At 36.9% G+C, this 27,623-nt stretch overlaps 11 protein-coding genes and 1 non-coding gene across 12 annotated transcripts; 5 read left to right on the top strand and 7 right to left on the bottom strand.

Moving 5' to 3' along the window:
* Positions 1–137: 137 nt before the first annotated feature.
* On the bottom strand, positions 138–2,017 carry AMA1 (Ama1p; the record flags this gene model as incomplete). Its single annotated transcript, XM_056226098.1, has 2 exons — positions 138–736; positions 835–2,017. 2 exons carry the CDS (start codon positions 2,015–2,017, stop codon positions 138–140), a joined length of 1,782 nt encoding a protein of 593 aa, XP_056079850.1.
* A 430-nt stretch (positions 2,018–2,447) lies between these two features.
* Positions 2,448–4,352, bottom strand: AZR1 (azole transporter; the record flags this gene model as incomplete). Its single annotated transcript, XM_056226099.1, has 1 exon — positions 2,448–4,352. The coding sequence occupies one exon, from the start codon at positions 4,350–4,352 to the stop codon at positions 2,448–2,450; it is 1,905 nt and encodes a 634-aa protein (XP_056079851.1).
* Positions 4,353–4,906: 554 nt separating this feature from the next.
* On the top strand, positions 4,907–6,256 carry HSV2 (phosphatidylinositol-3,5-bisphosphate binding protein HSV2; the record flags this gene model as incomplete). Its single annotated transcript, XM_056226100.1, has 1 exon — positions 4,907–6,256. One exon carries the CDS (start codon positions 4,907–4,909, stop codon positions 6,254–6,256), a length of 1,350 nt encoding a protein of 449 aa, XP_056079852.1.
* A 64-nt stretch (positions 6,257–6,320) lies between these two features.
* Positions 6,321–7,214, bottom strand: PET54 (Pet54p; the record flags this gene model as incomplete). Its single annotated transcript, XM_056226101.1, has 1 exon — positions 6,321–7,214. The coding sequence occupies one exon, from the start codon at positions 7,212–7,214 to the stop codon at positions 6,321–6,323; it is 894 nt and encodes a 297-aa protein (XP_056079853.1).
* A 932-nt stretch (positions 7,215–8,146) lies between these two features.
* Positions 8,147–10,024, top strand: TOS2 (Tos2p; the record flags this gene model as incomplete). The annotated part of the gene is made up of 1 exon (XM_056226102.1): positions 8,147–10,024. One exon carries the CDS (start codon positions 8,147–8,149, stop codon positions 10,022–10,024), a length of 1,878 nt encoding a protein of 625 aa, XP_056079854.1.
* A 264-nt stretch (positions 10,025–10,288) lies between these two features.
* Positions 10,289–11,098, top strand: MRPL9 (mitochondrial 54S ribosomal protein uL3m; the record flags this gene model as incomplete). Its single annotated transcript, XM_056226103.1, has 1 exon — positions 10,289–11,098. One exon carries the CDS (start codon positions 10,289–10,291, stop codon positions 11,096–11,098), a length of 810 nt encoding a protein of 269 aa, XP_056079855.1.
* Positions 11,099–11,363: 265 nt separating this feature from the next.
* Positions 11,364–14,618, bottom strand: CRM1 (exportin CRM1; the record flags this gene model as incomplete). The annotated part of the gene is made up of 1 exon (XM_056226104.1): positions 11,364–14,618. The coding sequence occupies one exon, from the start codon at positions 14,616–14,618 to the stop codon at positions 11,364–11,366; it is 3,255 nt and encodes a 1,084-aa protein (XP_056079856.1).
* A 1,479-nt stretch (positions 14,619–16,097) lies between these two features.
* Positions 16,098–16,168, top strand: Smki_16.trna2G. The gene has a single exon. It is a non-coding gene; the product is annotated as a tRNA-Gly (tRNA).
* Positions 16,169–16,321: 153 nt separating this feature from the next.
* Positions 16,322–22,447, bottom strand: CCH1 (calcium channel protein CCH1; the record flags this gene model as incomplete). The annotated part of the gene is made up of 1 exon (XM_056226105.1): positions 16,322–22,447. The coding sequence occupies one exon, from the start codon at positions 22,445–22,447 to the stop codon at positions 16,322–16,324; it is 6,126 nt and encodes a 2,041-aa protein (XP_056079857.1).
* Positions 22,448–22,692: 245 nt separating this feature from the next.
* GPI1 (phosphatidylinositol N-acetylglucosaminyltransferase) lies at positions 22,693–24,522 on the top strand (the record flags this gene model as incomplete). Its single annotated transcript, XM_056226106.1, has 1 exon — positions 22,693–24,522. The coding sequence occupies one exon, from the start codon at positions 22,693–22,695 to the stop codon at positions 24,520–24,522; it is 1,830 nt and encodes a 609-aa protein (XP_056079858.1).
* A 115-nt stretch (positions 24,523–24,637) lies between these two features.
* Positions 24,638–24,970, bottom strand: RSM27 (mitochondrial 37S ribosomal protein mS33; the record flags this gene model as incomplete). The annotated part of the gene is made up of 1 exon (XM_056226107.1): positions 24,638–24,970. The coding sequence occupies one exon, from the start codon at positions 24,968–24,970 to the stop codon at positions 24,638–24,640; it is 333 nt and encodes a 110-aa protein (XP_056079859.1).
* A 375-nt stretch (positions 24,971–25,345) lies between these two features.
* RPS0A (40S ribosomal protein uS2) lies at positions 25,346–26,571 on the bottom strand (the record flags this gene model as incomplete). The annotated part of the gene is made up of 2 exons (XM_056226109.1): positions 25,346–26,014; positions 26,482–26,571. The coding sequence occupies 2 exons, from the start codon at positions 26,569–26,571 to the stop codon at positions 25,346–25,348; spliced, it is 759 nt and encodes a 252-aa protein (XP_056079860.1).
* Between the last annotated feature and the right edge of the window lie 1,052 nt (positions 26,572–27,623).

Raw genomic sequence — 27,623 nt, forward strand, 5'->3', positions numbered from 1 at the left:
TTGAGTGCATTATGTTATGACAGCCAAATATATATAGTTTTATTTTCTTATACATAAATATGTGTACAAAATATCTTTGGCGTTATTTTGCTGCTAGTAGTATCTCGCTTGTTTCTGAGACTCATGCCTTTTTTATGTTATCTTATCCTTTTGTTATGTGTTGTTTCAATTCCCTCCATATACTCTATGATATTAGACCCATATATCCCACTTTCTTGTATCTCATTTATAATTTCTTCCTTGTCATTCCATAATTCATAGAATCTAATTGTTTCGTCATTTGTAGCAACGCAAATTGCCATAGAACTTGGAGAGATCACCGCACTCAGTACACGTAAGGGGCTTGGTGATCTGACCTCAAGTAGTTTAGATAATTTTGGATATGAATAGAGTGTTATTAATACTGGATTTCTAGTGTCACCGAACCCGAAAGTAGCAACAATCTGTTTATGTCTTAACGACCATATTAACGAGGTGACCTGTCCTGAAGTATAGATCTCATCCAACAATGTACCAGTTGCCGTATGCCAAAACTTGATACATCTGTCTTTACTTCCACCGCCAGTGGCCAACAAAGATTTCGACCAGGGACAAAAGGCAATAGCCTTCACTGCCGCTTTATGTGGAAGAACAAACTTTTTTATAGGTTTATCCAAGTCGGAAATATCCCACAAACTACAAGAATTATCGTTACCACCCACTGCAAGTAGGTTGGAATGTTCGTTTAGTGAAATTCCTATAACAATGTTATTATGTTAGTATTTTGAAAAGAAAAAAAGCAAGTATTAACGTAAGGGTGTGTAAAAGCTCTTGTGTAAGCACTTGTTAACGTACCACAAACTTGTTGGGCTTGGGCTTGATATGTCGAATGAAGCTTCAATCCAATTAAATTGTCTTCTTGGAATTTTTGTCTTTTACTCCACTTTTTGGCTGGGAAACGTAAATTCTTAATTTCAAAAAGGGTTACGCTGCCATTTTCTTCTCCAATATAAAACTTACAAACGTCGCCTGGCTTGAACCATTCTAGACAACATATTCCTTTGAATGATTCTGTTTGAAATACAAATACCGGTTCCTTTTCGTCTGTTTTGGTAGAATGAAAAAACTCCTTTTGGTCATAAAGAAGAATACGACCAAACTTTGTACCAACAATAAAATAAGTATTATAGGGACAAAATGAAACACATGTCACCAAATCTCTCTTTTCACTCAAATATTGATGATCCAATATAGATACTGCTCCTTCTTTCTCTGACCATATATATACTGAGCAGCCCAACCCAACTAGAACGTTGTTTGTTGTTCTTGACCATGATATTAAGTTTGAATAAAAGTCGTTTCTCAGGCAAGGTGCATCCAACACACGGTAAGGAATATGCGACTTGACTCGTTTAACAGGTCTTTGCACGTTTCTTTGCGGCGAAGCCGATCTTGCGTTTGAATTAGCAATATAGTAACGCGCGACATCAGGTGAAAGTGTACTAAAGTCAAAAGTTGTCTGTAATCCAGAACAACTTCCTGGTGCTAAGCTATTTTTAATAATTTGATTCTTTTCTTGAGTTTCAGTAGTTGTTGACTCAAAAGTAAAAACACGGTCAGGCAATTGAAAACCAAGAGAATGTGCGATATTTTTTCTATGGTTCTTTTGTTCTTTAGTTAACTTCAAATAATCTTTTCTTGAAGCTCTTGCACTTTCACTCCTGGTAGTCTGACTTTCAGAAGAGCTAGATATACTTGATATGGAATATTCATTTGTTGCACTGATTGATTCATAGTGGCCTGTGTTTCGCAGTTCGTTGAAGAATTCAGGGGAGGATAGCCGCTCAGGTGAAGGGGATTTCTCACGAAGCTCTGAGTAGCTTATATCAAACCCGTTCAACATAGGAATAGACTTATAAGCATTCCTTGAAACTGATTTAGGAATGAAACGGTCGACATCTGTCGAATTTCCACTGGAATTGGTGTTTTTACTAGAGTTTCTGGAGTTATATCTATAATTTTGATGAGGAGTAGCCATCTTTTTTTCTTTTATCTGTTCCAAAGTTGTGTAAAACTTTAAAAAAAATGTATAAGCAAATATTATTCTCGTTTGAGGAAGAAATTGTGGTCTTCCTTGCAACGGTTATTGGTTTTTTTTGTTTTTAAAGAGGAAAGTGTTATTTGAGTCTTATTCGTCCTTTATTGTATTTTATTTTTGGCGCCTTAAAAATAGCCAAGTACAGACACCAAAAATACAAAAACAGAAGTCAAAATTAAATCTAAGAAAATGAAAAGCTTGTAATGAAGACAACATGAAGGATTTGGGCTCCCGCGAAGTGAGGATAAGCTATTATGTTATTATAAAAACTTGAGCCTACTAATTAAAAAATATATACTTACACTTTGATATCATGCCCATATATTACCATTTGTTCTAGCACATGATTTGGCTAAGATGAAATGAATTACTAGTGAGTCATTATTCCTTCCAGGTCCTCACCGCTTTCCACATCATCTTTCACTTGTTTTGGTTTTGCTGAAATTTTTTTATTTGAAGCAAAAATAGCAAAAATGAACGACAATGTATAAAATCCTAATGCCATATAAAAGACGTCGGTAAGAGATTCAGAAACGATATGGCCCAATTCAGAATGGGATCCATCAAAATTTGTTTGCCTATATACTACCAGATTGTTTACCGTGTTACCGCCCGGCAATTTAATGTTGGACCTGGTTACTTTGGTCATAACTGCAGCACTGAAAACGGTATTAGAGACAACACCACCCAGGGCCTGACCTAAAGCCTTGCAAAATGTATTAAAAGTGGTAATAGAAACAAAATCTGACTTGATAGTTGGACTTTCCTTGTCTAATTGAATTTGAGAAGCAAGCATGGAACTTTGTGCTAATCCACCAAAGGCGATACCAGGTAATATCAAAAGACCAATATGAGCCGAGCTGCTTGCATTATTATTTAATAAGGTTAATAAACCAGCACCAACAACACCAAGAATGCTTGAAATAACAATAATAGGCTTGATTTGGCGAGTTTTATCGGTGATTACACCACAAACAATAGCTGTAATAACGGTGGAAATAACACAAGTAATCAAGTGCACAGCGGCCTTCCATGCGGAATCATTGTAAATTAATTGAAAATATTGTACGATGTAAGTAAATTGACTGATGTATCCAGCACAAAGAAGGAATAGAGCTATATTGACTGTAAAGACACCCGGTTTCTTGATATTTCTCCATAACATTAAAGGCTGATAACTTGGTGTTGCTTTCACTAAATTAAATTTGGGGAACACAAAGAAATCGTAGATGATTGCTGAAATCACCAGGATAATACCGACGATGAAAAGAATAATAATGGATGTGGAATTCCAAGCATATCGGTTACCACCAAAAGTGAAGGCCAGTAGTATACTAGTGAATCCAGCTGAACAAAGCACAAGTTCGATTACATCATACATGAAGACCAATTCAATAAATAACTTTTTCCAGCTGTTGCTTTTATTGAAGTTTTTAACTTTCAATGAATGGTGCGCTACCTTTCGAACAACTTTGACAAATTGCGAGGGGATTCTGGGGATATTCTTCATTGTCTCTCGAAATGTATGCAAACCTGGGTTATAAAACAGCACAAATAGGAAAAAAGCTAGGCCACCGATTGGTAGATTTATATAGAAACACCATCTCCATGTAACGCTGGAGGTGAAAACTCCTCCAAGGAATGGCCCGACAACGGATGCAATAGCAAAGGAGCTGCTCAATATGGCAATCAACATACCCCTTTTCGATTCCTCTACCAGGGTTGAACCAATGACGAACGACAAACTTTGGATACCACAACCGCCGATCCCGGCAATGACTCTACCCCCAATAAGCATATTCATTGAGCTTGCCAGTGCAGAGATCAGTGATCCAATTTCGAAAATAACAATAGCGAACAACATAGTGGCCTTGAATCCGATAGGTGTGGCAATCCTTCCCCATATTAACACTAGCAGGGCATTTGGCAAGCTATATCCAGTGAATAGCCAGCCGATCTCTGAGTATGAGCCAAGCTGCTTCGCTACTTCTTCAATGATTGTTGAAACTATCATGACATCCAAAGCTGCAAGAAACAGTGACAAAGCTACCGCCACCAAAGAAACATACAAGATGGACCCTTTAGACAGTTCAACATTTTTTTTGACATTATCTTCAGGTATGGAAGTCTCGTCATGCTCTGATGATGTGTGTGCGAACTTTTGATCCACAGCAAACTGTCGTTTTTGTTCATGCTGTTGTTTTGCTTCCTTGCTATGCAGCGAGGGGTTACTCATGGCGTAAGCTTTCGATGAGCAGTTATTTGTTCTGTGCATATACAATACTTATCTCTGTGTGATTGTGCTAAGATTACGAAGAAAAAGATACAATACTCAAGGACGTACAAGGTGTTGCAAGTGTCAGAGCTCTAGCTCTTTATATAACCAACTGATATAGTGCAAATTCTTGAATAAAAGACCTGCCCTCAAAGTTGATGTAGTGCATCTTCTCAGTACTTTCTCTGTATCTACGGCTATAACATACGAAAGCGCGGAAATACAGCGGATATCCGCTGGTCGACGGAAATGATGCAAATTGCTCACAGCCCTATGATGGTAGTAGTGTAAGAAGGCAATAGAAACCTTAGCGACTATAGAAAGTCACATATGAAATTGTCCACGTCTGTCTTTAGCAATTAGTGTTGATGACCATAAGTGTCTGGGCGAATCGGCGTACAAATGGTTAGATCACGTGATCTAACTTTTCTGGCTTGTAAAGCCAGTTGTGTTTATCTACTGCTATATCAGCAACAGATGCCATATTTAAAGAAGCAGACGACCTCGAAGGACAGCCGCTACTCTAATTAAATATAAACATATATAGTTGGCAGATGGATGTTCGTCGACCTATAAGGGAGGCCATCAGCAGCAGGGAGAAGGCAAAATTTTTGAGCGTATCGTTTAATCAAGATGATTCGTGCTTCAGTGTTGCATTAGATAATGGATTCCGTATTTTCAATACGGATCCATTGACCAGCAAGTTGTCGAAAACCTTTAAGGAATCTCTGGGCAATCAATCAAGAGGTACTGGGATTGGTTACACTAGGATGCTTTATCGTACAAACTACATCGCCCTGGTTGGAGGTGGTAAAAGACCAAGGCATGCCCTGAATAAGCTGATTATCTGGGATGATCTTTTGCAAAAGGAAACAATCACTTTGAAGTTTATGTCTGCTATTAAAGACGTATTCTTATCTAGAATTCATATTGTGGTAGTTTTGGAAAACACTATAGAGATCTTCCAATTTCAAACAAACCCTCAAAGGGTTTGTCCCATTCTAGATATCCCTTCCAATGGATCAGTGGACTACGTGGTTTGTAGTAGTAAAAATCTCCAGTCACAAGCACCATCACACTTGCATTCGAAGATTGTAGAAATCATTGCATTCCCGTCAAATAAATGTGTGGGCCAAGTTCAGGTAGCTGATCTATCACAAATAAAGTATAATTCACAGAATCCGAAAGAATCTGCCCTTTTACCAACCTCCATCATCAAAGCACATAAAAATCAGATCAGGCTAGTTAGACTAAACCATCAAGGCACTATGGTAGCCACATGTTCCGTTCAAGGTACTCTGATAAGAATATTTAGTACACATAATGGTACATTAATTAAAGAGTTCAGAAGAGGTATGGACAAGGCGGATATTTACGAAATGAGTTTCAGCCCCAACGGTAGCAAATTGGCGGCATTATCAAGTAAGCAAACGTTGCACATCTTTCAAATTTTTGAAACAACCAATACGGAAACAAGTTCACATGCCCACCCGTACGATAATGGCACGAGCCATCCCTTGACAAATTATATACCGAAGGCTCTATGGAGACCCAAGTATTTGGATTCCGTGTGGTCCATATGTAATGCGCACCTGAAGAACCCAATTTTTGACGCTCACAGAAGTGCTAATAGTGGTGATGCAACTCACGATACTGAGTTTTACAAAGACAGGTGCAGGATTGGTTGGTGTCAAGATACCAACAATCAAGACCAAGACGATTCGCTGGTTCTGGTGTGGCAAAACTCTGGGATATGGGAAAAATTTGTCATTTTAGAAAAGGAACAACAAGAATCGTCCAAAACGCGCTATTCGTTGAATGAAAGTCTAAGAAACGAAGACACAAAATTGGTACACGAACCCACTAGATGGGAGTTGGTGAGAGAATCATGGAGAGAACTTTAACGTGGGTATATTTTTATATATGTGCAAAAGATGTGTGTATATTTACTTACAGGATTCAAGTCATTCATTCGCTTAAATATTCAATTAACACTTTAGAATCATTTCCATCAGAGCCCGTTTCAAACGGAGTGCCAATCGCACCCTCCCCTCTTGATAGTTTCAGTAGCTCCTTAGCCAATACCCCATGATAGTTCCTTTTAAATCGATACGCGTCATTCGAGTTTTCGAAAGATATATATCGTAAATTTCTTTTCATTTCATCGTCCCAGTATATTTTAAAGCTAGATCTTATATTGTAAAACCAGAAGTAATTCAATATATCCTTGGATCGCAATTCAGTAGGTAAATTCCAAACTAACACGGACTTACTTTGAATCTCTCGAATCGAATCGAGGATGCTCCGTAATCTGCTTGTGTTGATTTCTTTACCAATATCAACCTTTTCGTTCAGCCCTTCAAAATATTGCTCAGACGATTGGAATGCATTATATAAATTCCTTGAGTATTTTTGGAATTTCGCTATCATTGTGGGCAAAGGTTGCAGCAATGGTGTCATTTTCGTCCTAACTTTATTTATTCGCGAATGTTTTGTTAAATTAGCGTACTCAGTAAGTGTATTATAATCATTAAACAACAAGTAATACTGGTCCTTGAACTGGAAATACTTAGGATCCCTGACTTTCATTAACTGGAAGTCAAGCTCATTAGTAAATTGCCCCCTATTCTTATATATATTTTCTGGCAAAATCGATAGAAAGTCCTCTTTAACCAAATATGGGTTGTAGCTTCTATATTGCAAGATTAAAGGTTTCCTCCCCTGAACTTGGTATTGTATATCAACAGGTGCTATTTTTTCACTTATTGCGTAAGAACTTTCCGACTCTACGACACCAAGCACTCTCCCTGTAGACTTTAAATGATCTAATACCCGCTTAATAGCTTTGCTGGAGCCCTTCATATTTGCTTCACATGAATAGTCGAGAGGATAGTAGGTAGGACATCGCAATGCTACCCTAAACTGTCAAATTCCTATTCTAGATTACAGTGCTAGTTTTCACATCACAATTAACGAATTCAGAAAAAAGTTGAAAATTTTGTGAAAATCGAAAGTTCGGTATAAAAAGCGCACAGAAATGCTCTTTGGCTAACATTTCTTTCATTTTCACTTTCATACAGTCCTCCTTTTTATTTAAAAATTAAATCACCAAGCAGCTTCACAGATTCAATGGCGGAAGGAGATCAGCATCAAGAACTGTGGGTCTTTTATTGCCTATAGAACTTATAACGAACATGGTTCTTGCCTTTTACCAGAACCATCCGGGTGTTGTCTCCAAAGAAACAGGTAAAGCTGTCCGTTACTGTGAGCTTGCCATATTTTTTGGAAATTCTTTTGTCCTCTTTCTCAATGAGTATAGAGGATGTCTTTATTTTTATTATTTTATCTTTTTCTATAATTTGATTCATGAGTACATGGAGCAAGTATATAGGAGACACAGTTTCTTGTTACAGCGTGTAGATTAATTACTTCATAGCATTTTTTATCCACACTACACTTATTGTGTATATCACTAAATAAATAGACACCCTGACCGGAAAAAAGGCGATAACAGAGGTGAGTCGCGAAAAAAGGAACAAGAATGCGCTTTTAAAGTTTCGCGTTTGATACATTATAGAGCGTACTATTGGAAAGCATCAAGTCCTCAATGATGACCAGTCACGCAAAGAAGCGTTTGCATAAAAGAGTAATGCTTTGCCTCATCTTACATCTTTTGTTAACTTTACCTCAACATATGATCGCATCGTAAAGTAACTTGAGTCGTCGAAAAATACTTTGTAACAGTTGGAAGTGAGAAATAGTGCACCTCCTTGTTTAGATGCTACAAAGCATCCATGTCCAAATTTTTCCACCATAGAATAGATGACTCTTGCCAAAAAAGAGAGTTTACACTAGACAGGCCACGCATATCACTAGGCTTTCTGCAGAAGAGGACCGACTGTACAGGCTCGAGTTGCAAGGTGGCTCAGAACTCGTCTTCTAATGTCACTGTTGCTGTTGCTGTGGCGGTTCCCATTGGTACCATTCTTATGCTACTGTCCATAATTTTAATAGTAGTTTACAGAAGAAGCAAAAAGAGCTCTTTGGTGCAGGGCGATTTATACTATTTGCCGAAAATGGATTCTTCTGTGAACTCCACTAACTCAGAGGGAAATTCTACAGAGAAGAAGTTCATTTATGGTTCTTATGACGACTTCTTGCATCCATCGATGAACTGCTCGCAATCTTTTAGAGATTATGTGAAGAGAATTGATGAGCAGGTGCCCTCGACTTATAACATTGCCTCACTGGCTTCACAGAATAACAGCAAAGTGACCTTTCTTTCCAAACACATCGATGCTTCAAATAAAATTTCCACCAGACCAATGATAGATTTTGAAACCACAGTTTCATCATCACGCTCAATCATTGAAAATGACTGTAATCAGCGAGAAAGTGGCGTATTGAGTTTAGGTACAAAAAATATGTCCAAGTATAATAGCGCTAACCGACCTGGCTTACATCATACAAAACACGGTGAATTTGAGACCCAGTTTTCTAAGGAGGAGGAAGAAAGTATTGACAGAATAAGAAGCATTTATAATATCTACTTTGAAAAAAGTAACAGTACAATACGTTCCTCTGCACCTTCTTCACTACGGGGTGAACCTAAACTAGATGTTCCTGCAAGAAAAAGTATCGATATAAATTCTCAAGACAACCTAAACGATAGTATATTAGCTGAGAAGAGTCGCTTCAGAGGTTTAGATGCAGAAGAAATCGATTCGAATTCCACACTCAGTAATAAATATGAGGATGCAACTGAATATCTGCAACTGCCGGCACCGCAAAAGACCAAACACGTTCCGTCCTCAGTATATTCTGAAATACCTTTCAGAGACAAGATGATCTCTGAACAATCCTTACCTCTTACAATTTCGCCTCCTAATGCTACTTCTACAAGAATTGCTTCTTCGATCTATTCAGACGTAGCCGCGAAGAGCCAACTTTATTCTCCAAGAGTCCCTATACAAATGCCCACAAAGATTTTGGGCCAACCAACTTCTAATTTTGCACAACAGCATCCTTTGTATCTTTCGAATTGCTATAACGAAACAAATGACAACTACTACTACCATATTTATAATCCATCATCACTAGAACATCCTCAGAATTATGAGAATATTGGAGAATTGCCTACGCCAACTCAATTAGTATTTTCAGCCTCTTCGCACTCACTAACGTCGTTTAAAGGAAGGCCTAAACCTCCAAAATCTTTAAAGCATGTACCCGCAGCGAGGCTCAATGGGACAGCGGTAAATCCAATGGACCATCCAGAAATGTTTTATAGCTCACCTACAAAAGTGACATCAGCGATACCTTTTATAAAACAACCTTGTGTACCTCTTCCGTACCAGCTAAGGAAAAGTGTAGTTATGACAGACCCATCCAATCTTTCTATGAAAACTCGCTATAGACCCGCAGGATCTTTAAGCACTTTAGTAAGGGCTCAGCACCTCCCCGGTAGCTCATCCACCACCACAACATCATCTCCCCTATCGCGGCGACCAACAACGCAACAAAACGTAATTAACGTTCGTGTCAGTGGGTTATTAGATGACAGTGATGTTTTTCAACCTCCCAGTGTGGGCCAGATCTTACCTTTTAGCGCTTCTGTAGACGATCTAAGAAAGCAATTGGGTGCATCCCATGATTATGAAATAATATCGTAATACGAATAAGTATATACAAGTAAAATTTCGAACCTATTGAATATTATTACAATAAATATTCAACTGAATCCATCAATTTCATGAAAAGTTCTTTTCTTCATTATTTCCAATGTTAGCCTTTTTTTCTTCATTACCATTGCAAGATATCTTCTTTCGGGTAATACACCAGTTAAAGTACTTCTATTGAAAAATACATGAACGATTAATCAACGACTGGGATAGGAAAGAACTACTCTTAGAACACAAGAAAGAACATATATAGTCATGTCGAAGTTCCTTCAAGGATCAATATTTAATATATCGAAATGTTTTGTCAGATACTCTTCTACTAGACCTTTTTTAATAGCTCCTAGTATAGCTAATAGTGTCACAACCGAGGCTCCACCGATCAATCATTCACCTGAACTAGCAAACGCAAGAAAATGGCTGCCAAAAAGATGCGGTTTGATTACTCGCAAAAAGGGGATGATGCCGTATTTTGATAAATCCACTGGTGAGAGAAGTGCCGCAACTATACTAGAAGTTAACAATGTTGAAGTTATAATGCATAGAACTCCGGATACCAACGGATATTTTGCATGTCAAGTTGGGTACGGTTCAAAGCACTTATCCAAAGTAACCAGGCAAATGCTAGGCCATTTTGCTTCCAAGGTTGTCAACCCTAAAGAACATGTAACGGAATTTAGAGTGAAGGACGAAAAGGGATTATTACCACCTGGCACTTTATTAAAGCCGTCTTTTTTCAAGGAAGGGCAATATGTCGATATCAGATCAGTCAGTAAAGGTAAAGGTTTTACCGGTGTGATGAAAAGATACGGGTTTAAGGGTTTAAGAGCATCTCATGGTACATCTATTATGCATAGACACGGTGGGTCTTATGGTCAAAACCAAGATCCAGGCAGGGTGCTACCAGGAAGGAAAATGCCTGGTCACATGGGAAACGATCGTGTTACCATCCAGAATGTTAAAGTTTTGAAAGTGGACGATGAAAATAACGTCATTTGGGTCAAAGGTCCTGTAGCAGGACCCAAAAATACATTCGTTAAGATTCAAGACGCAATTAAAAAGATTTGAGCATAGAAGCGTATACACAGTTCATAACTATCATGTACATACATATACTATTAATAGGATGGGTAACCACTTTTAGTATTATTTTAGTAATATTTTATACTTTTTCAAAAATTGGGCAGAATAATATTTACTACTATACTAAAATACTGGGTTCTTAAAGAAACCAATTTACATATGTTATGAAATGAAAAAACCATGACTATCAATTGGAGAATAGTTGGAAAAAGAAAACACCGGAACTTCAAAGCACAGCACGCAATTATTGCTAGTCATCGATTTCAGAAGGTTTTAACAACCCACCGATCTTGGCAGCTTTCTCCTTTTCTATTCTATTCTGTTCCATTAAAGCATTCTCTTTATCTTCAGCAAACAAATAATCAGTTGGATCACCTCCAACTTCTTTTATTTGCACTAAAAAGTCTCTCAAGGTTCCTTTGAAGACCATTAAGTCTTTATATTGCTTAGTCAATGCTGATAGGAAACTTGCAATTTGTTGGGATGTTAAATGAGGGAATGCGTTACTTAGCATGTTAGCTAAATACTGGCTCAAATAGACTTGATTTGAAGTACCTTGTGGTACTTCAGCCTCTTGATATAATGGTACAGAGATCTTGTTATCATAAACCAAAGAGATTAACTTCATTAGTAACAAGGCTTGCTTAGAAAATCCGGACTTGTGGTCAGAATCGGTTAGCACAAAAAAGGTTTCACTGACGAAAACAAAAAAGTAATTCTTGTGGAATTCATTAGCAAATGGGACGTTTCCCATTCTTTCAATGTTTTTCACTAAGTCCAATGCGATCTGTAAACCATTAACTTCAACATCCCTATTGTTATGTTTGAACGCCCAGCAAATAGCGTCAACAAACAATTTAAATGCAGCCGGAGGCAGTTCCAGAAATGCAGCAAAAGATTTCTCATTGATGACCTTCAGTAATTTGTAGAACTCAACACGATGTTCTGGATATTCTGTGAAATCTTTGTTAATCATGTCCAAGGTGCATTCAAACACACTTTGTAAAATTAAAATAACACCTTGTGGGATCATATGGCCAACTTTTTCAACAACCGTAGTCATACAATTTAGTACTTCGGCATCTCTTGCATCTGGAACATTATTCATATAATCTTCCAAGACGGCGTTCAATAATGGTTCAACCAAGACCTTTACAACATCATCCAAATTTCTAGCCTTGGATATATAAGTTTCAACAAGCTTTAGAATTTCCTTCTTAATGGTTCTCAAACCACGAACCTTTGGGGTTTTTGTGGCAATCAGACCATCGGTAGCAACTTGGGCAGAAATCATTGAGGAAACAGCCCTATATAGTTGAAGCATGTTGTAATAGATATGACCTAATTGCGGATAGAAATCTGCTCCCATTGAAGTGCAAACTGCGACGTTAGTTTTTATAATATTTGCAATGATTTTGACAGTTTCAGAATCTAACAACAATGTTGGGTTTGCAGTCGATTGTTCCACTATAGTGTCCCAAGCCATATTTGGCAGTTGCATTAACTCACTTAATAATTTATTTCTCTCTGCTACGCTTCTCTCTTCAGAAATAATAATGCCACAGGCTTTGTAAAATGTATGAACCTGCTGCGGCTGCAGGTCAGCTGTAGTCTTTTGGATGTCCCTAATGATTGTTTGGATGAATGGTTCAGATTCACGGGGCTGCTGAATAACAAAATGATATTTACATTTTTGAACTATTTTAATGAATGTGTCACATGCCATATCCTGAACACCCTCATGAGTTTCATGCATAAACTCAAAAAGTTTCAAGATGACTGTTCTTAGAAAATTCCAGTGAGCCTTCAAAAATCTTGGATACTGGCCCACTACGTACATGATATCCGATGCGACGACAGCTTTGTTGTCTTTGCCTCTTTTCTTTACTGTTAAATCCAGTAAATCCTTGATAACAGTAACTACAAATCTTTTTTCAGTATCTTCACTCATTGTACCAGATATGGAACCGATAGCCCAAGATAAAGTGTTAATATTGTGCCATGACCATTCGGAACCATCAATTTGCCTTGCGAGTTTACTGATCATTATTTCTTCTGTATCGATGACATTTAAATGGGTCAAATATACAAGAACTTCTCTTTCTGATTTGTATAATTGAATGGTGTCAGATTCTTTGACGAACTCCCTAACAATTTCCCCTTCATCATTTTCAACAACAAGGACTTCTTCTGGCCTCACCATATTTTCAATAATGACTAATCTTAACTGTGAACAAATTTCTTCGTAGATATGTTTCTTTAATGGAAATCTTTTCATGTATTCAGGATTTAAAGCGCCAGAGCCAGTGGAGATAGCTTGTGAACCAACTGATAACTGAATCAATGGACTCATTTCTGTAGCGGGTAAACGTTGAACCTCGTAAAACAAATCTGCTACTAAATTATGCCAGTAATCTAAAGTCGTCTTGAATAACTCTCTTTCCTCGATTTTAGATAATTGAATCAAATATTGATGCGCATTCAATAATAAGTCTCTTAAAGATTCATCACTTTCCAATAAGGCTCTATTACGGGCAAGATATGTGGTTAAAAACATTGCTAAATCTTGTAAAAAAGACTGATCATTACCATTAGCATTTGCATACGTGGCTTTCAAATCAGTGGTAACTGGCATCACACTTGTGGCAATTTGTTGTAGGGTGTTTTGAAAAAAAAGCACAGTTTGTCTTTTTATCAAATCATTATCTTGTGGAATCTTTAGATTTGACACTTCAGTCAAACATTTCAATGTGATGGCTCTTGTATCAGGTGACGTCATGAATTTGGTACTTAATAATTCTAAAATGTTGGTTTCATAAATATAACGGTAAGGAATCCAATGTAAATATCTCAATAAAGATTCCAAGGTTGCTACTATTAGAGAACTTGAAGAACCTTGTTCTAAGACTTGGAAACATAATTTAAAAATTTGTTCAAATTCTTTTGACATGGAATTTTTTAAATGTAAAGCTTTAGCTTGGGTCATTTGTTCCGCAGAAAAATCAAACACTTCCTCAGATAATAATTTTAGAACGATCATATTGTTCTCGCAGACATTAACAGAAGAACTCGAACTGCCAATTAGTTCTGGAATAAATTCCGGCCAATTTTGGGGCCATTCTTGTTTTAAAATTTGGACTAAAGTTAAATCTGACTTATTGATGAGGTTCTTTTGTGTTTTGAATACTTCTTCGTCTTGGCACATGGAAATGATCATGCCGACAATGAAGTTTCTAATTCCAATTCTATGGTCATTCGGTAACAATTTCCATTTTCTAGTAATCAATTTATCAAGGATGGAAAGGGCAATGAATTTCGATTGGGGGTTAGTTGAAAATTGAAGAATTTGATCAGCTTTTTGCCAAGCGTCTGGATTATCTTGGAATTTAGTCAAGATCTCCTGGGCTTGCTTTTGCTGGACACCTGAACCTTGATAGAATGTAGATACAACCTGATCTAATAGAGCGATGTCTAAATCGTTGGAAAAATCTAGAATACCTTCCATGATATAATTTACTATTTTTTCGAACTCAGTAAGTAGTTTTGAATTGTATGATTGAAATACTAATTTTTATCCTAACTATATTAACAAATTTCCTTCCGTTTACAATTCCAGAATTAAAGGTCTTTTACTGGAAGTGGTAATTGAAGGAGCGAGAATACTAGAAAACAAAAAAAAACTTAACAATGATCTTGTTTAAACAATTAAGCCAGAGAAAGGAATAGATGAGGTTATTTAAGATACACGCCAAAGTTTCGACCGAATACCCTGCAATTAACAATCGTATTTGCCTTTTATTATAGCGATAGTTTTTTTTAGGTGCTAGCGTGAAAGGAATAAGGAAAGTCAGGGAAATCTGCAAATTCTTTTTTTCTTATAAAAGAAAGACGATTCCCCGTATACACTCCCTCCGGGTAATATCTTAGCAGTGACTTAAGTAGTACCTCATCATATTCCACCTACATATACTACCACTAGAGGCATGTAAAATATGTATACGAATAGTAAGTCGTCCTTGTCTGCTTGCAAGTTTTTTTGTTTGCCTTTTCAAATTATTTAATTGGGTTACTAAAAAAAAATCAGGTTAAATTTCTGGATAGTTGGTGATTAGTGTAAGGTTTGCCCCAGCATCTTTTAAAGCTTGGATGGTAAAGGAGCTAAACTAATCAAAGAAGCTATTAAGTAACCATCATGCTTTCTTTTTACAATCACTTTCAATATTATGGGATGTATTAATTCACATTCTGTACCTGTTGGAATGAAAATCAACTATCGTCTATCAACTAGTAGTCATACTACTAGTACATTATCATATACGGTGTTATAAGATGACATAAGTTATGAGAAGCGGTCATCGAAATAAGTGGAAGCTGAAATGCAAGGATTGATAATGTAATAGGATAATGACTGACAAATATAAAATGACAATAAAAGCATATACAGAATTATGTAGAATTACGAGTTCCATTTATTGGATTCCTATATCCTCGAGGAGAACTTCTAGTATATCTACATACCTAATATTATTGCCTTTATCAACAATGGAATCCCAACAATCATCTCAAAATTCGCCCATCTCTCAGTACCATCCAATTACTCACCGGCACAGTTTGTTGTATCTAAAGATGAGATACCTCAGTTTGACAATACATCATTCTAATCGTTCATAAAACATATATGAAACAGTCTTAGAAGGAAATGAACAGATTGAGCAATATAAGGTAAAACTCTGACTCTCTGAGCCGAACTAATCAAATGTATAAATACCTGAACCAATAGTTAGATCCGAAATTCCGCGCTTCCACTATTTAGTATACACCATATCTTGTATAATATTTAGGATAAGTAACATCCCGTGAATCAAGTTGATAGTTCGTTTTGACAACAAGTTACTGCCTGAGATAGTATGATAGTATATATTAGGATTGTCCATACACTTTGATATTTAGTAAGACCATAATAAAATATTTCAACAATTAAACAGCGCAAGTGGTTTAGTGGTAAAATCCAACGTTGCCATCGTTGGGCCCCCGGTTCGATTCCGGGCTTGCGCATTTTTTGTGTTTTTTTATTGAATGACTACAAACATTTATGTAGTATTGATGCTTATATATCGATCGTTTATCAAAAAAAGAATATATTTACGTTATTGCTATTGTCTGTTTAATTTTTGTCTATAAAATTCTTTGAGTATACTCCTATATATTTTATTTATTAATATGATTGTTTGAATTTTGACCATCCTCTTCTTCATCTGTTGTTTTTTCTGGCGGCTCCATTGCTGCAACCTGATTTATCCTTGGAGACCACATAAAGTTGTTCACACCGTAATCCATCCTGGGTGTTGCAACAGATTCTCTCTCAATAGTTTCTGGAACAGATTCCAGACTTAGATCAATATTAGAAATGTGAGAGGACGATACCATGCGATTTTTAAGATCCCAGTCAGGTTCAATAGTGCGCTTCATCCTAGAATGGAATTTCCATCTTGTTACCACCATTTCCAAAACATCAAAATTTCTTTGATTGTCCAAGTACTTGTCCACTTTACCCAAAATATATAAATGGTGAACATATTGATCAATACCTAAACATTCTCTCGCAGAATAAGCAGTGTAAAGAGGTATCTGTAGTAATAAATCCGAGAATTTAATACACCCGTTATAAGAATTTGTATAATGAATGCTCTGGACAAATCGTCTGTATTGTAATTTCCTCTGTATGACCTTTGCTTTATTAATTGTGTTCAACTCTTTATTTAATCCGATCAAGTCTATTTTTACATCATATGGATCTTCTGGGTTTACCTCCATGTAGTTCTTGACTAGACTTTTCACCGTTAATCTACCTTCCCATATCTTAAATGAAAGGGGACCGTCAAAAGAATGCATTATCCTTGGAAGGTAGGACAGCTCCAACTCACCAGTGCCATCAGTATCAAATTTGCACCATGCTTCGATATATTTTTTTATCTCTGACCTGTTGATGCCAGAGCGAGAACCACCGCTACGGTAAACATAACTGAAATTGCCAATGATCAACGAAACAAACATGTTTACGAATATGTACATGGAAATAATATTCCATGACATTAGTAATAAATAGGCGTATGTCTCCGATCCACAATCTGTATAGTTTGAATTGTCGTCAGATGAGCAATAAGGTTCTGATACAGTTAGATCATCCATGATATAATTCCAGCCCTCGCCAAAACTACATCTAAACAAGAGGATCATTGATTTGATGATTGTCCTAAAATTTATGTTGTCAGTCGTATTGCTTCCTAACCTTGTTAATCCGAAGATTTGGTTCAAAGCAATAGCATAAACTAAAAACAAAACTCCCCAAGTGTAAGTTAAAGATAAAATTGGGGGCAAACTTGCCATTGCAGTTTCTAATAATTCAGTCAGTGTATCATTTTGAGGTATAATAAACAAAAATATTACCAAAAGGAAGAATCCTTTGATATTGTGGAACCAATAGTGAGAGGCCGGAACACGAAATGCCACAGTATTCATGATAAAAGCTATAATGATAATACTGACTCGTATGCTGTTCCATTTTTTCCTGAAATATAATCTTGGTCCTTCACCGCAGATGTGAAATGCTTCCTGAACTAGAAATACACTGGTGGAAGTCATAAAATAGATCCCTTGATAAGCTATCAGGTTTCGGGGATCGTAACTTCGACTTAGAAGCATAATTATGTGCAGGTATAATACTACTTGCAGAAATGATGCGTAGTAGAAATTTTTCTTTTCAACCGCAAGTTGGTAAAAAAATTGCCTAACTCTTGGTAACTCAATTAAATTTGGAATTGCTTTGGGTTTCGCTTGAGATAAAAGCTTCTGAGATTCCAGCCATGCTTTTTCTTCAATTGTGTAGTATGCACTTCCAGTTGTCCTTGCTTGGTTATTAACAATAAACGAAACAAACAAGTTTAGAATGAAAACCATACTTAAAAAATTAAACAAAACCAGGAATAAAGCATTCCCTGCGGAGTTCATTGCCGTAGCTGGCGTACCTATTCCAGAGCTATTCATCATGTTTTCCAACAAGTCCACCCATCCTTCCAAAGAAATGATCTGATATAATGAGTTGAAGGCGCTTACGAAAGAATCTAAATGAAGATATGGTTGCTGATAAACCCTTGGAGACATAATATCCCATTGAAAAACCGAATTTGAATACTCATTGTAACATTCTGCACGACCCAAATTCCCGTCATTGCAAGTACCTAAGCGGCCTTTGAAGATACTCAAACCCCAAACGGTAAAAGGGAACAGTAAACTAAGTGAAATTAATCCAGCCTCAAAAATTTTATTCAAACCATCAAACATAACTAGGTTGAATGTTTGACGCGCTGTATTACTAATTGTCAGACATCTGAGTGCCCTCAGAGCTGTCAAGCCCTTAAAAATTCTGGATAAATTACCGTTGTTTTTTAGATACGCAATCAAGTTAATCCACATAGAGAGTAGAACACAAAAATCAATAAAGTTCCACGGATTCCTCAAGTAGGCATTTGGGGAATACAAAAATCCGTCAGCAACTGTTTTCACAATAAATTCAATTGAAAAGGCACCTATGAAGGCGCAGTCTAACGCCGAGGACCAATTCCAAGTTCCCATCTGGTGATGCATTCGATATAACGGCGTAACGTAGCATGAGCAGACGATTAATAAAATGGTCGCAAGTGCAAAAATAAAAACGAATACATCCCTTTCAATATGATGGAAATAACTCCTCTTACTGTATAGATCTGTGCTATCCTCGAAAAATCGTGACCCGTCCGTTCTTTTTCCGGTACTTGGTGGTACCAGACGTTGACAGAACTTTCGAAACCTATGCTGTGGAGAAAAGAAATAATACGAGTAATTGAATAAAGGATACTTTTTTAAGTAATCCAGTTTCTCATCCTCATATTCATTCAACTCTAAGATGTAAGTTCTCCCGTTTATGTCGTTCGTTTCTGTGAATACGACATCGCTATTCTTATAAAACGGATTATTAGCAAACATTCTCAATCTTTTTAGTGATGGAATCCCTATCGTGAGCTTTGATAAGCCCTTTTTGACTATGTTTTCCGATGGCGGCTCTTTAAATTCATCAGCTAATTCTCCCATATTCTGTGCTATATTCATGATGGCAGTTCCTCGCATAAGAAATTGCTTAAAATCTCTTGTATCCTCACTTTTATGACTTCCAAAAAATTTCTTTCTGATCCTTGCAATCAGGCTGGCATGGGTATATTCCTGTATCTTTTGAGGATAGACAAATTTAAGATAATGTTTAATTTGTTGTGGTCTTTTTTCCTCTTCTTTCACTTCCATACTTTCAGATATTAAGGCAATGAAAATGTTCAAGATCACCGAATTGGACAGTAGAAACCATATTATGAAAAATACCGAACAAAAGAATGCTGAAGATATATTAGGAGAGTGTTTTTGAAGTGCGTATAATATATCTGTCCAATTTTCAGTTGAACCTATTATAAACAAAGACAGAAATGAATTTGGTAATGAATACATTCCAAAAGGCTGATCTGCCATTTCATCGGGAGGAATCACGCCTTCAAAATACACAGCCATGACTATAGCAACCAGAAAAGTAAAAAAAAAGTAAAAAGAAGATAAATTCCAAATCATGACACCATTACCTAATATCTGCTTCCATAGTTTTTTTGTTAAGTTGAAAGAAATGATCACTCTGTAAAATCTGGATATGTGAAATATGGATAACCAGGCGTACGCATGTCCGAGAACTCCTTCGACAGCCAGACAACTAATAACTAGAGTAATAATTGATATAATAAAATCGTAAACGTAACTTGGTTTTATTAAAAATTTCCACATATTGGGTAGATATAGTACCAACCTTACTAATGATTCGATGAAAAGAACAATCGAAATTCCCCTGTCAGTTTTTAAAAGAATGTTGTTATAATTTGTAGAAGTATTCACTTTAACAGAGGCGCGCATGCCTATATCACAAATGATAAGTATAACAAATATAAATTCAACGTGGGAGTAAATAGTGAGTCCTTTATTAGACCAGCTAGGAAATTTGGTTTGATTTGCCTTCAATTTGAAATATTTCCAGTAACCTGTTACTAGACGAGCAAAATAACCTGTTTTCCTTGAACCGTATACTAACCTTTTCTTTTTGTATTCCTCATTGGCTATTTCAAAGGATGAAACTAGAACAGCAATAAGTAAATTTAACAGCCAGATAGTTAAAACAAAAATGCAAACAATAAAAAATAGACAGGCGGCCATTTCATCTGAATCCATTGTGTAATACATTAAATCGGTAAAGGTATTTGCACTCATTATAACAAAAACGAGCTCCATGGAATTAACAATGTTATCGAAACTGATTCTGCCGTTGTACGGGTTGGCATTGGAGACGCATTTAGAATACTGAGGGCAAAGGAACCCTTTCGAAACAGAGCCTTCAGATCCATCCTCGTAGATATAATTTTGTCTTTGTTTGGTTAAAGGATCGAGGTAACCTCCACAGAACTGCATGTCGTACTGATACGTATCAGTAGGATCTTCAGAATTGAACCATACGCATTGTCTTCGAAAAGATCCTTGAAAAATCTGTACTCCCAGAATCCCAAAGAAAATCCAGAAGTAAACTAACATGGAACTAACATTGATCAACTGTGGAATACCATACTTCAGTCCTCTTAAAATTGAGGGCATACCGGTATCAATATTTACAAGTCGAAGAATTCTTAATATAGCAAGTGGTTTGAATATTCTTATGCCTGCTTTTGAATCATAACTTCTGATGGATAGAAACATACCCAGCCAAAAGCTAACGGAAGATACCAGATCTATTCTATTCCAAGATGAGCGTGCAAATGCTCTTGGCGTGCCAAATGGTTTCTGGATTTCGTTCGCACGATATGCTCTCGTTAGGGAAGTACTCAGGGAATTTTGTTGATACTTCGATTCTTCTCCTGGCGATATAATCCTAAAGGGGATAATAAAATCCACCAGTTTTCTGCCATACTTTTCCCTCAAATATATATATAGTTTCATTATTCCAGTTCTCTGTAAGATTGATTTGTATTCAAGTCCATAGGCTTTGAACATTTCAGAATCATCCCAAAATCCAAATGCAACTATTTTTGCAATATCGTTGACTGTAAAGCAAGCGGATATAATAAAAATAAAATAATCAGTCCAATTAGAGAAACGATATAAAAAAACAACGTTGTGAGGATTGTATGTTCTTATCGCCAGGAGGATAGTATAAAATGTCAATAAAGTGTTGTAAAGTAAAGAATACCGTTTATGCAATAAAAAACGAGCAATTTTTATTCTGAGTGGATTCGTAGGGGAGAAAACGCCAAGAGAATATCCATAAAGCACGAAAGGCCTTGATTCTAATTTTTTTTGGAGGGTTTCAAAATCTAGAATTTCTTCAGTATACTCAATAACTTCAGTTTGATTTTTGTCTTCTTTTTGCGGTGACAAATGATGAAAAAACTTAGGACTGGATTTCTTTCTTGAATTATTCGTAGAGCCTTCCAAGCCCTCAGATAATGACGTACTTTGTCCAGGCTCTGGTGTAAGATGAATTGACCCTGGGGTAGCACTTGGTCCCACATTGGGTGTATGTACATTAAGTATGGACTCCTGTTCTTCCTCCTTTCCTTCCTCTTCACCAATGACAGATCCAGTACGACTTTTATCTGACTTCAATTGGGGCAGCCACGTCAAACCCTCTTCATCTATTGCACTCTTGAACTCTTTCTGCAAATCTTCAAAATCATCCATATCATCAGCGGCAATTAACGATAAAACCTTGGCTGACCGTGGGGCTCTATCTGTTGAACTGGGTGAACTTGAAACTCGTCTACTAGACGTTCGGCTATAATTACTGAAGCTACGCCTGCGCAGCCTTTCGTCATTTAAATCAATATACTGTGAACTAGACTTGGAAGATCCTACCAAAGGTGAAGCATTACACCTGGAAGATTCAACGGCACTAAATGAGGCTGTTTGAAGTGAGAGCTTGGGCCTGCTCAAGTTTTCATGACTACTCCTTCCGACACGAGTACGGAAAATATTAGATACTAAGGAGTTATCTTTATCATTATGATCAAAGTCTTTTTGCTCGCTACTACCGTGAACATTATTATCTGGTGGTACAATGTTTAAAGCCGGTGGAATTAACTTCTGCAGTTTTGAACCTAGACGATCACCATTTCCTTCGACGTTTTCCTTAGCACTTTCCGCCAATACAGCTGCATTGTCATCAAATGGATTAGTACTTGGCTCGAAAGGTTCCGTGAGCGTCCTCTTCTTTTCTTGCATACTGCCAAAAATATATGCCTTTTACTAATAGAGTATATTTTGACTTTCTTTTGTATAGAATCAGCAAGCCATCACCTTATTATCTCTACCTCATTTATTTTCATTTTTATCACCCAAGTGAGAACACCGAAATTTAGAACTTGAAAAAGAGCTTACCAGCGCAAAACAGTATAGAGAAATAATGAAAAACTTCGGTGTAAGTAGAGTCCTTTGAAGTCAGAAGTTGTTTCGTACAGTTTAATGATATGCCAAATTACATATTCTGGCCATATGGATCCTTTTTTGAAAATTCTACAGTTCGAGGACCTCGGGTGGCCTTGGCAATTTCATTTCAGAAGACTCATTTTGTTGTCTTAGGTGTTTGCGAACCTCAGTATCTTGAAGAAATAAATATACGGTCCCCCTATTCGGTAATAGCCACGAAGGATGCTGAGGGAGAGAACTGGGTCTACAAAGTTCCTGATCCCTGTAACGTTCACTTTAGAATACCCAAGCTGAAATTTATGCAATTTTACTCATCAGATCCCATATCACTCATCATACCAGAAAAAGATGTTGGTCTTCATAATAGTGTGGGTGAAACGTCAAACTTTTCCAAGTTGGAGGAACATCCAAGGTATAAGAGTGACAATAAAAGATTGAGTGAGACCTTGAACATAATTAACCTTTTCCCTGCTTATAGTAGAGCATTAAGTGAACTTTACCCATTTATTCAAACTTCGCAGAAAAAATTGAGAGATACTAGGCTTAGACGTATCGCAGCCTGGTGTTCATCTACTTATTTCTATAAAGCAGCCGCAGGAATCAGTCTGTACATGATACTAGCAATTTGCTCTATTGCTAGCCTCGTATCATCATTATTGAATTATTCACATTTTCAGCTGGTAAATTACTCGGCATTTATACAGCAAATAGACCTTCGCTGCCAACAGATTTGCTACTTTCCAGTACAGTACCAGCGTATTAATAAAAAGGATACTATACAGAAAGTTGGTTCTATGTTAAAGCAAGAGAATTCTAATAATCAAACATTAAATTCGAGAATGCCTTGTAAATTCTACCCCGATTATATTTTATTGTATAACACAGTTTGGCTTATTATTAATGACATTTCATTTGGTCTGATATTTGGGGCTATACTGACAGAAAATCGAGATTTTTTGGTGTCAACATCGCATAGAATTCTGAAGTTTTTTCTGTATGATTTATTAAAAACGATAACTATAATGCTGGCAAGTAATCCTTTTGGAATCAAATTAAATGCAGAACTTGCAAACTTTCTCAGCGAATTGTTTCTTTGGGTCATAGAGTTTTCGTATTCTGCCTTTATAAAATTACTTATTGACCCAGAAACCTTATCAACCTTACTCACGTTAACGATATATATGATATTTCTCGTTGGTTTTTCTTTTGGTGTTTCCCTGGCGATCGATTTTTTTGCAGTCTTAAGTTTCCCAATATATGTTTTCTATCGTATCAGTAGTAAACTGTATCATTGTCAACTGAATATCATGGCGAGCCTTTTTAATCTGTTTTGTGGTAAAAAGAAGAATGTTTTAAGGAATAGGGTTGATCACAACTATTTTCAACTAGATCAATTGCTATTGGGAACGTTACTATTTATTATTTTAGTGTTCTTGACTCCTACTGTAATGGCATTTTATATGTCTTACACCGTTTTGAGAATGCTGACAATAACGATCGAAATATTTTCCGAGGCTGTCATTGCACTCATTAATCATTTTCCGTTGTTCGCATTATTACTGAGATTAAAGGATCCCAAACGTCTACCTGGTGGTATCTCAATTGATCTCAAAACTACAAATTCTAATAAGCATACGATACTAGAACTTCAAAATAATCCTATCAAATTCAAGAGTATGTTTAAGCCATATAATCTGTTGTTGGCGCAAATAAGGGCAAACTATTTTTCATTTGCTACTGTACGACAAATTATCCGAGGGGAGTCTATAATGATCAATAGGCATAAGCTATATTATGTTCTATATTCTGCATTGCCTAGTAAGCCGCTAGGTGTAAGAGATTTATACAAAAGACTAACCATTCAAGCGTAATCCTTTTTCATAAGCAGAATAGCTCTACCAACTTTAGCTGCTGTCATTGTATTTTTTCGTATGTACATGAAATGAGCTTCTACATAGTGAATATGGTTTCATAAACGTAGTACTATTATTTCTTTTTCTTACCCTTCCCCTTTGCAGACGCAGCTGCATCCTTCTTCATCTTTTTGGGGGCTCCCTTACCGCGACGTTTCTTTGCTTCTACCATGGATAATCGATACTGCTCCTCAAGGTCTACGAATTTAATATCGGGATATAATGTTTTTAAATTTTTAAACTTCAGGATATCCGGATTTCCGTAGTAACTTGCCACTGAAGCGCCCTTTAGTCGCTCATTGAGAATCTTGGAACCAGTTCTCATACCAGTTGGGTTGTAATTTTGATCAAATATCTTGGCAGATAATTCTGCTACTTTCAGCAGTCTCGCCTTTGGCACATTCATTTTGAGACTGTTGGTATATTTATAAACGCAATCGAGACCTTCAACTTCACTTAGTATTTCAAAGGTAAAGTTGTTTGGTTTATTTATATGCTTTATATGGTCGAGAGACTCGCTTATTATCTTTCTCTTCTAATTGTAGATCACTATATACGTGGTTGGATGAAAGGGCTTCATCTGTTCGCTACAATTGCCAAGTATATTCAATTGACTAAGCATTCTCTCTGCCAGAGAAAGGCATGGTATTGTGGGTGACGGTATGGCACAATGAATTTTTTTTCTAATTTTTATTTAGCTGTAGATTGATAAAGAAATCTGTTATTCTAATAAAACATTATACTATAATTATTAATATACTATTTGTAAATATCACCTTACTTACCATTCGACGTTGTCAGCATTTTCTTCAGCCCATTCAGTGGCTTCAGCTTGTTCTTCAGTAATCTCTTCCTTGACTTCTTCTTCACCAGCTTCTTCAGTGGTTGCTTCTTCAGCAACTTGTTGTTCAACTTCTTCAGGGTCTCTGTAGAAGTACAAATCTGGCATGATAGACCATGGTTGGGTTCTGTCGACTAAAGCGCCTCTTAGTCTCAAGACTTCTCTAGCCAATAAGTACCAGATTAAACCGATGGAGTGTTTACCTCTGTTGTTACATGGAATAGCGACATCGACAAATTCTGATGGAGAGTCCAGGTCAGTTAGAGCAATGACTGGGATGTTGACGTAGGAAGCTTCTTTGATGGCTTGAGCATCTGATCTTGGGTCGGTGACAATAACTAATCTTGGTTCCTTGAAAGAACGGGTGATGTAATTGGTGAAAGAACCTGGGGTAAATCTACCAGCGATTGGAGTAGCACCGGTGTGAGCAGCAAACTTCAAAACAGCCCTTTGACCGAAAGTTCTGGAAGAGATGGCAACAACGTCTTCTGGGTTTGGAATGGCAGCAATGATTCTAGCAGCCAAGACCAATTTTTCCCAGGTCTTACCAACGTTGATAACGTGGACACCATCTGGTCTAGCATTGAAAACATATGGTTCTTGGTGAACCTGTGATAAAAGAAAAAGAAAAATGAAATGTTAGTATAAGAAACTGTAAAAGTGTACTTTTAGGTACATGCTGTGAATGATGAACGGATACAGATTAGTGTGTCTTGGAAAACCCCCTTAACATGTAGCTTGTTAATCTTTGAAAACAGGTACCATAACTTATCAATTTCAAAAAGGGCAGTATAATAGTAATACCGGAGGATTGTTTTCCTTGACCTGTAGTTCATAAAAGCGTACGATAAGTTAGAATCAGAAAGTCCATTGGCAAATATTTGCTGATAATCAAGTGAGTTTTTATCTGATTAATGGTTGGTCTTATTTTTCCTTCTTTATTCCGTTCGAAAAGTGCTATATCAATATTCCAGTCAGTTGATGGGGGGAACCCTTTGGTTGAGACAATTCTTTTCTTAAAGTATCTTCAATCATACAACGTTTTTCTATATATTTTGGGAATGTTTATAACATACTTGAACGTTTCTAGCACCTAAGTGAGTGTTAGCGGCCAACAAAAGTTGGGCATCTTCTGGAGTCAAGTCAAAAGTAGCTGGTAAGGACATTTCGCTCTCTATTTAGTTTGCTATTATTTTCTATGTTATTCAGCGTATTGCAAGGGCAGTTTACGAAGTAAACTAATAATACTACATCTAGATATGTGTTAAGCATCCTTACTACGGGATCTGGCAAGTGGTCTGCCCTGCTACTATCTGCCTAGCAACACACCACTACTGTACTCGCAGTTGGGAAACGATAGGTATCCTGCCTGGTACCTCGGGGAAGAGTGCGTAACATTGATACGGTGAACCTGCACGCATCTCATCGTTGGCTGGCATGAGCCTGCACCAGCCTACAGAACAGGTCCCCTCAGGCTGGGATTTGCTTCAATCCCTTGCTCGCCAGGGAGGATGTCTCTACATTCGAATCGTCCACCTAGAAGGTGCTTATTGGATCCCTCGCCAGGTGGTGCTAGTGCGAAGAAGCTGAATGATTGAGCCCGGCACGCTCAGCGGCAACACAATGTTAATAATATTTTTTCTCGGAAATAATATTATGTATGGGTCTCTCAATATGTTTGGGTTGTTATCTCTCGATTTTTGGCCAAACTTTATATTCGCATCCTTGAAAGAAGAGCGCGTCCGAACGGAGATATAATTGTCATCATCTAGAGTTTATTTTAAGATTTAAACTTTACAAGCAACAATAAATGGCGTAAGTTACATTACGTTTAAATATGCGTCTTCGCTTGTTCTGTACACTCTCTGAAAAAAAATGCTTAAAATAGAAAGATGTTAAAGAACCACACATTAACTGTTTTCTTCAAACAGGCAAATTGGCGCAAAGCTACCATGAATAGATTGTGTTTAGCCTGTTGTTTTATTGCGTGATTTCTTTACATTTGGCGCGTTAGCAAGATGCCAGTTGCCAGTTATTTGCTTTGTGCAGCACTAAAGCTGGCATCTGCGATATTACAAGCCTCGCTTATCAACGATTAGATCCATGAAATGTTGGTAGGAGAAACAAAAACCGTTGACCTTTTTCGGGAAAATATTATCATGCGGTGGCATACTTGTATGTATATAAATACTTTTGACATATAGATGGATGAACAATC

This window comes from Saccharomyces mikatae (genome assembly GCF_947241705.1).
Source record: "Saccharomyces mikatae IFO 1815 strain IFO1815 genome assembly, chromosome: 16".
NCBI lineage: Eukaryota > Fungi > Ascomycota > Saccharomycetes > Saccharomycetales > Saccharomycetaceae > Saccharomyces > Saccharomyces mikatae.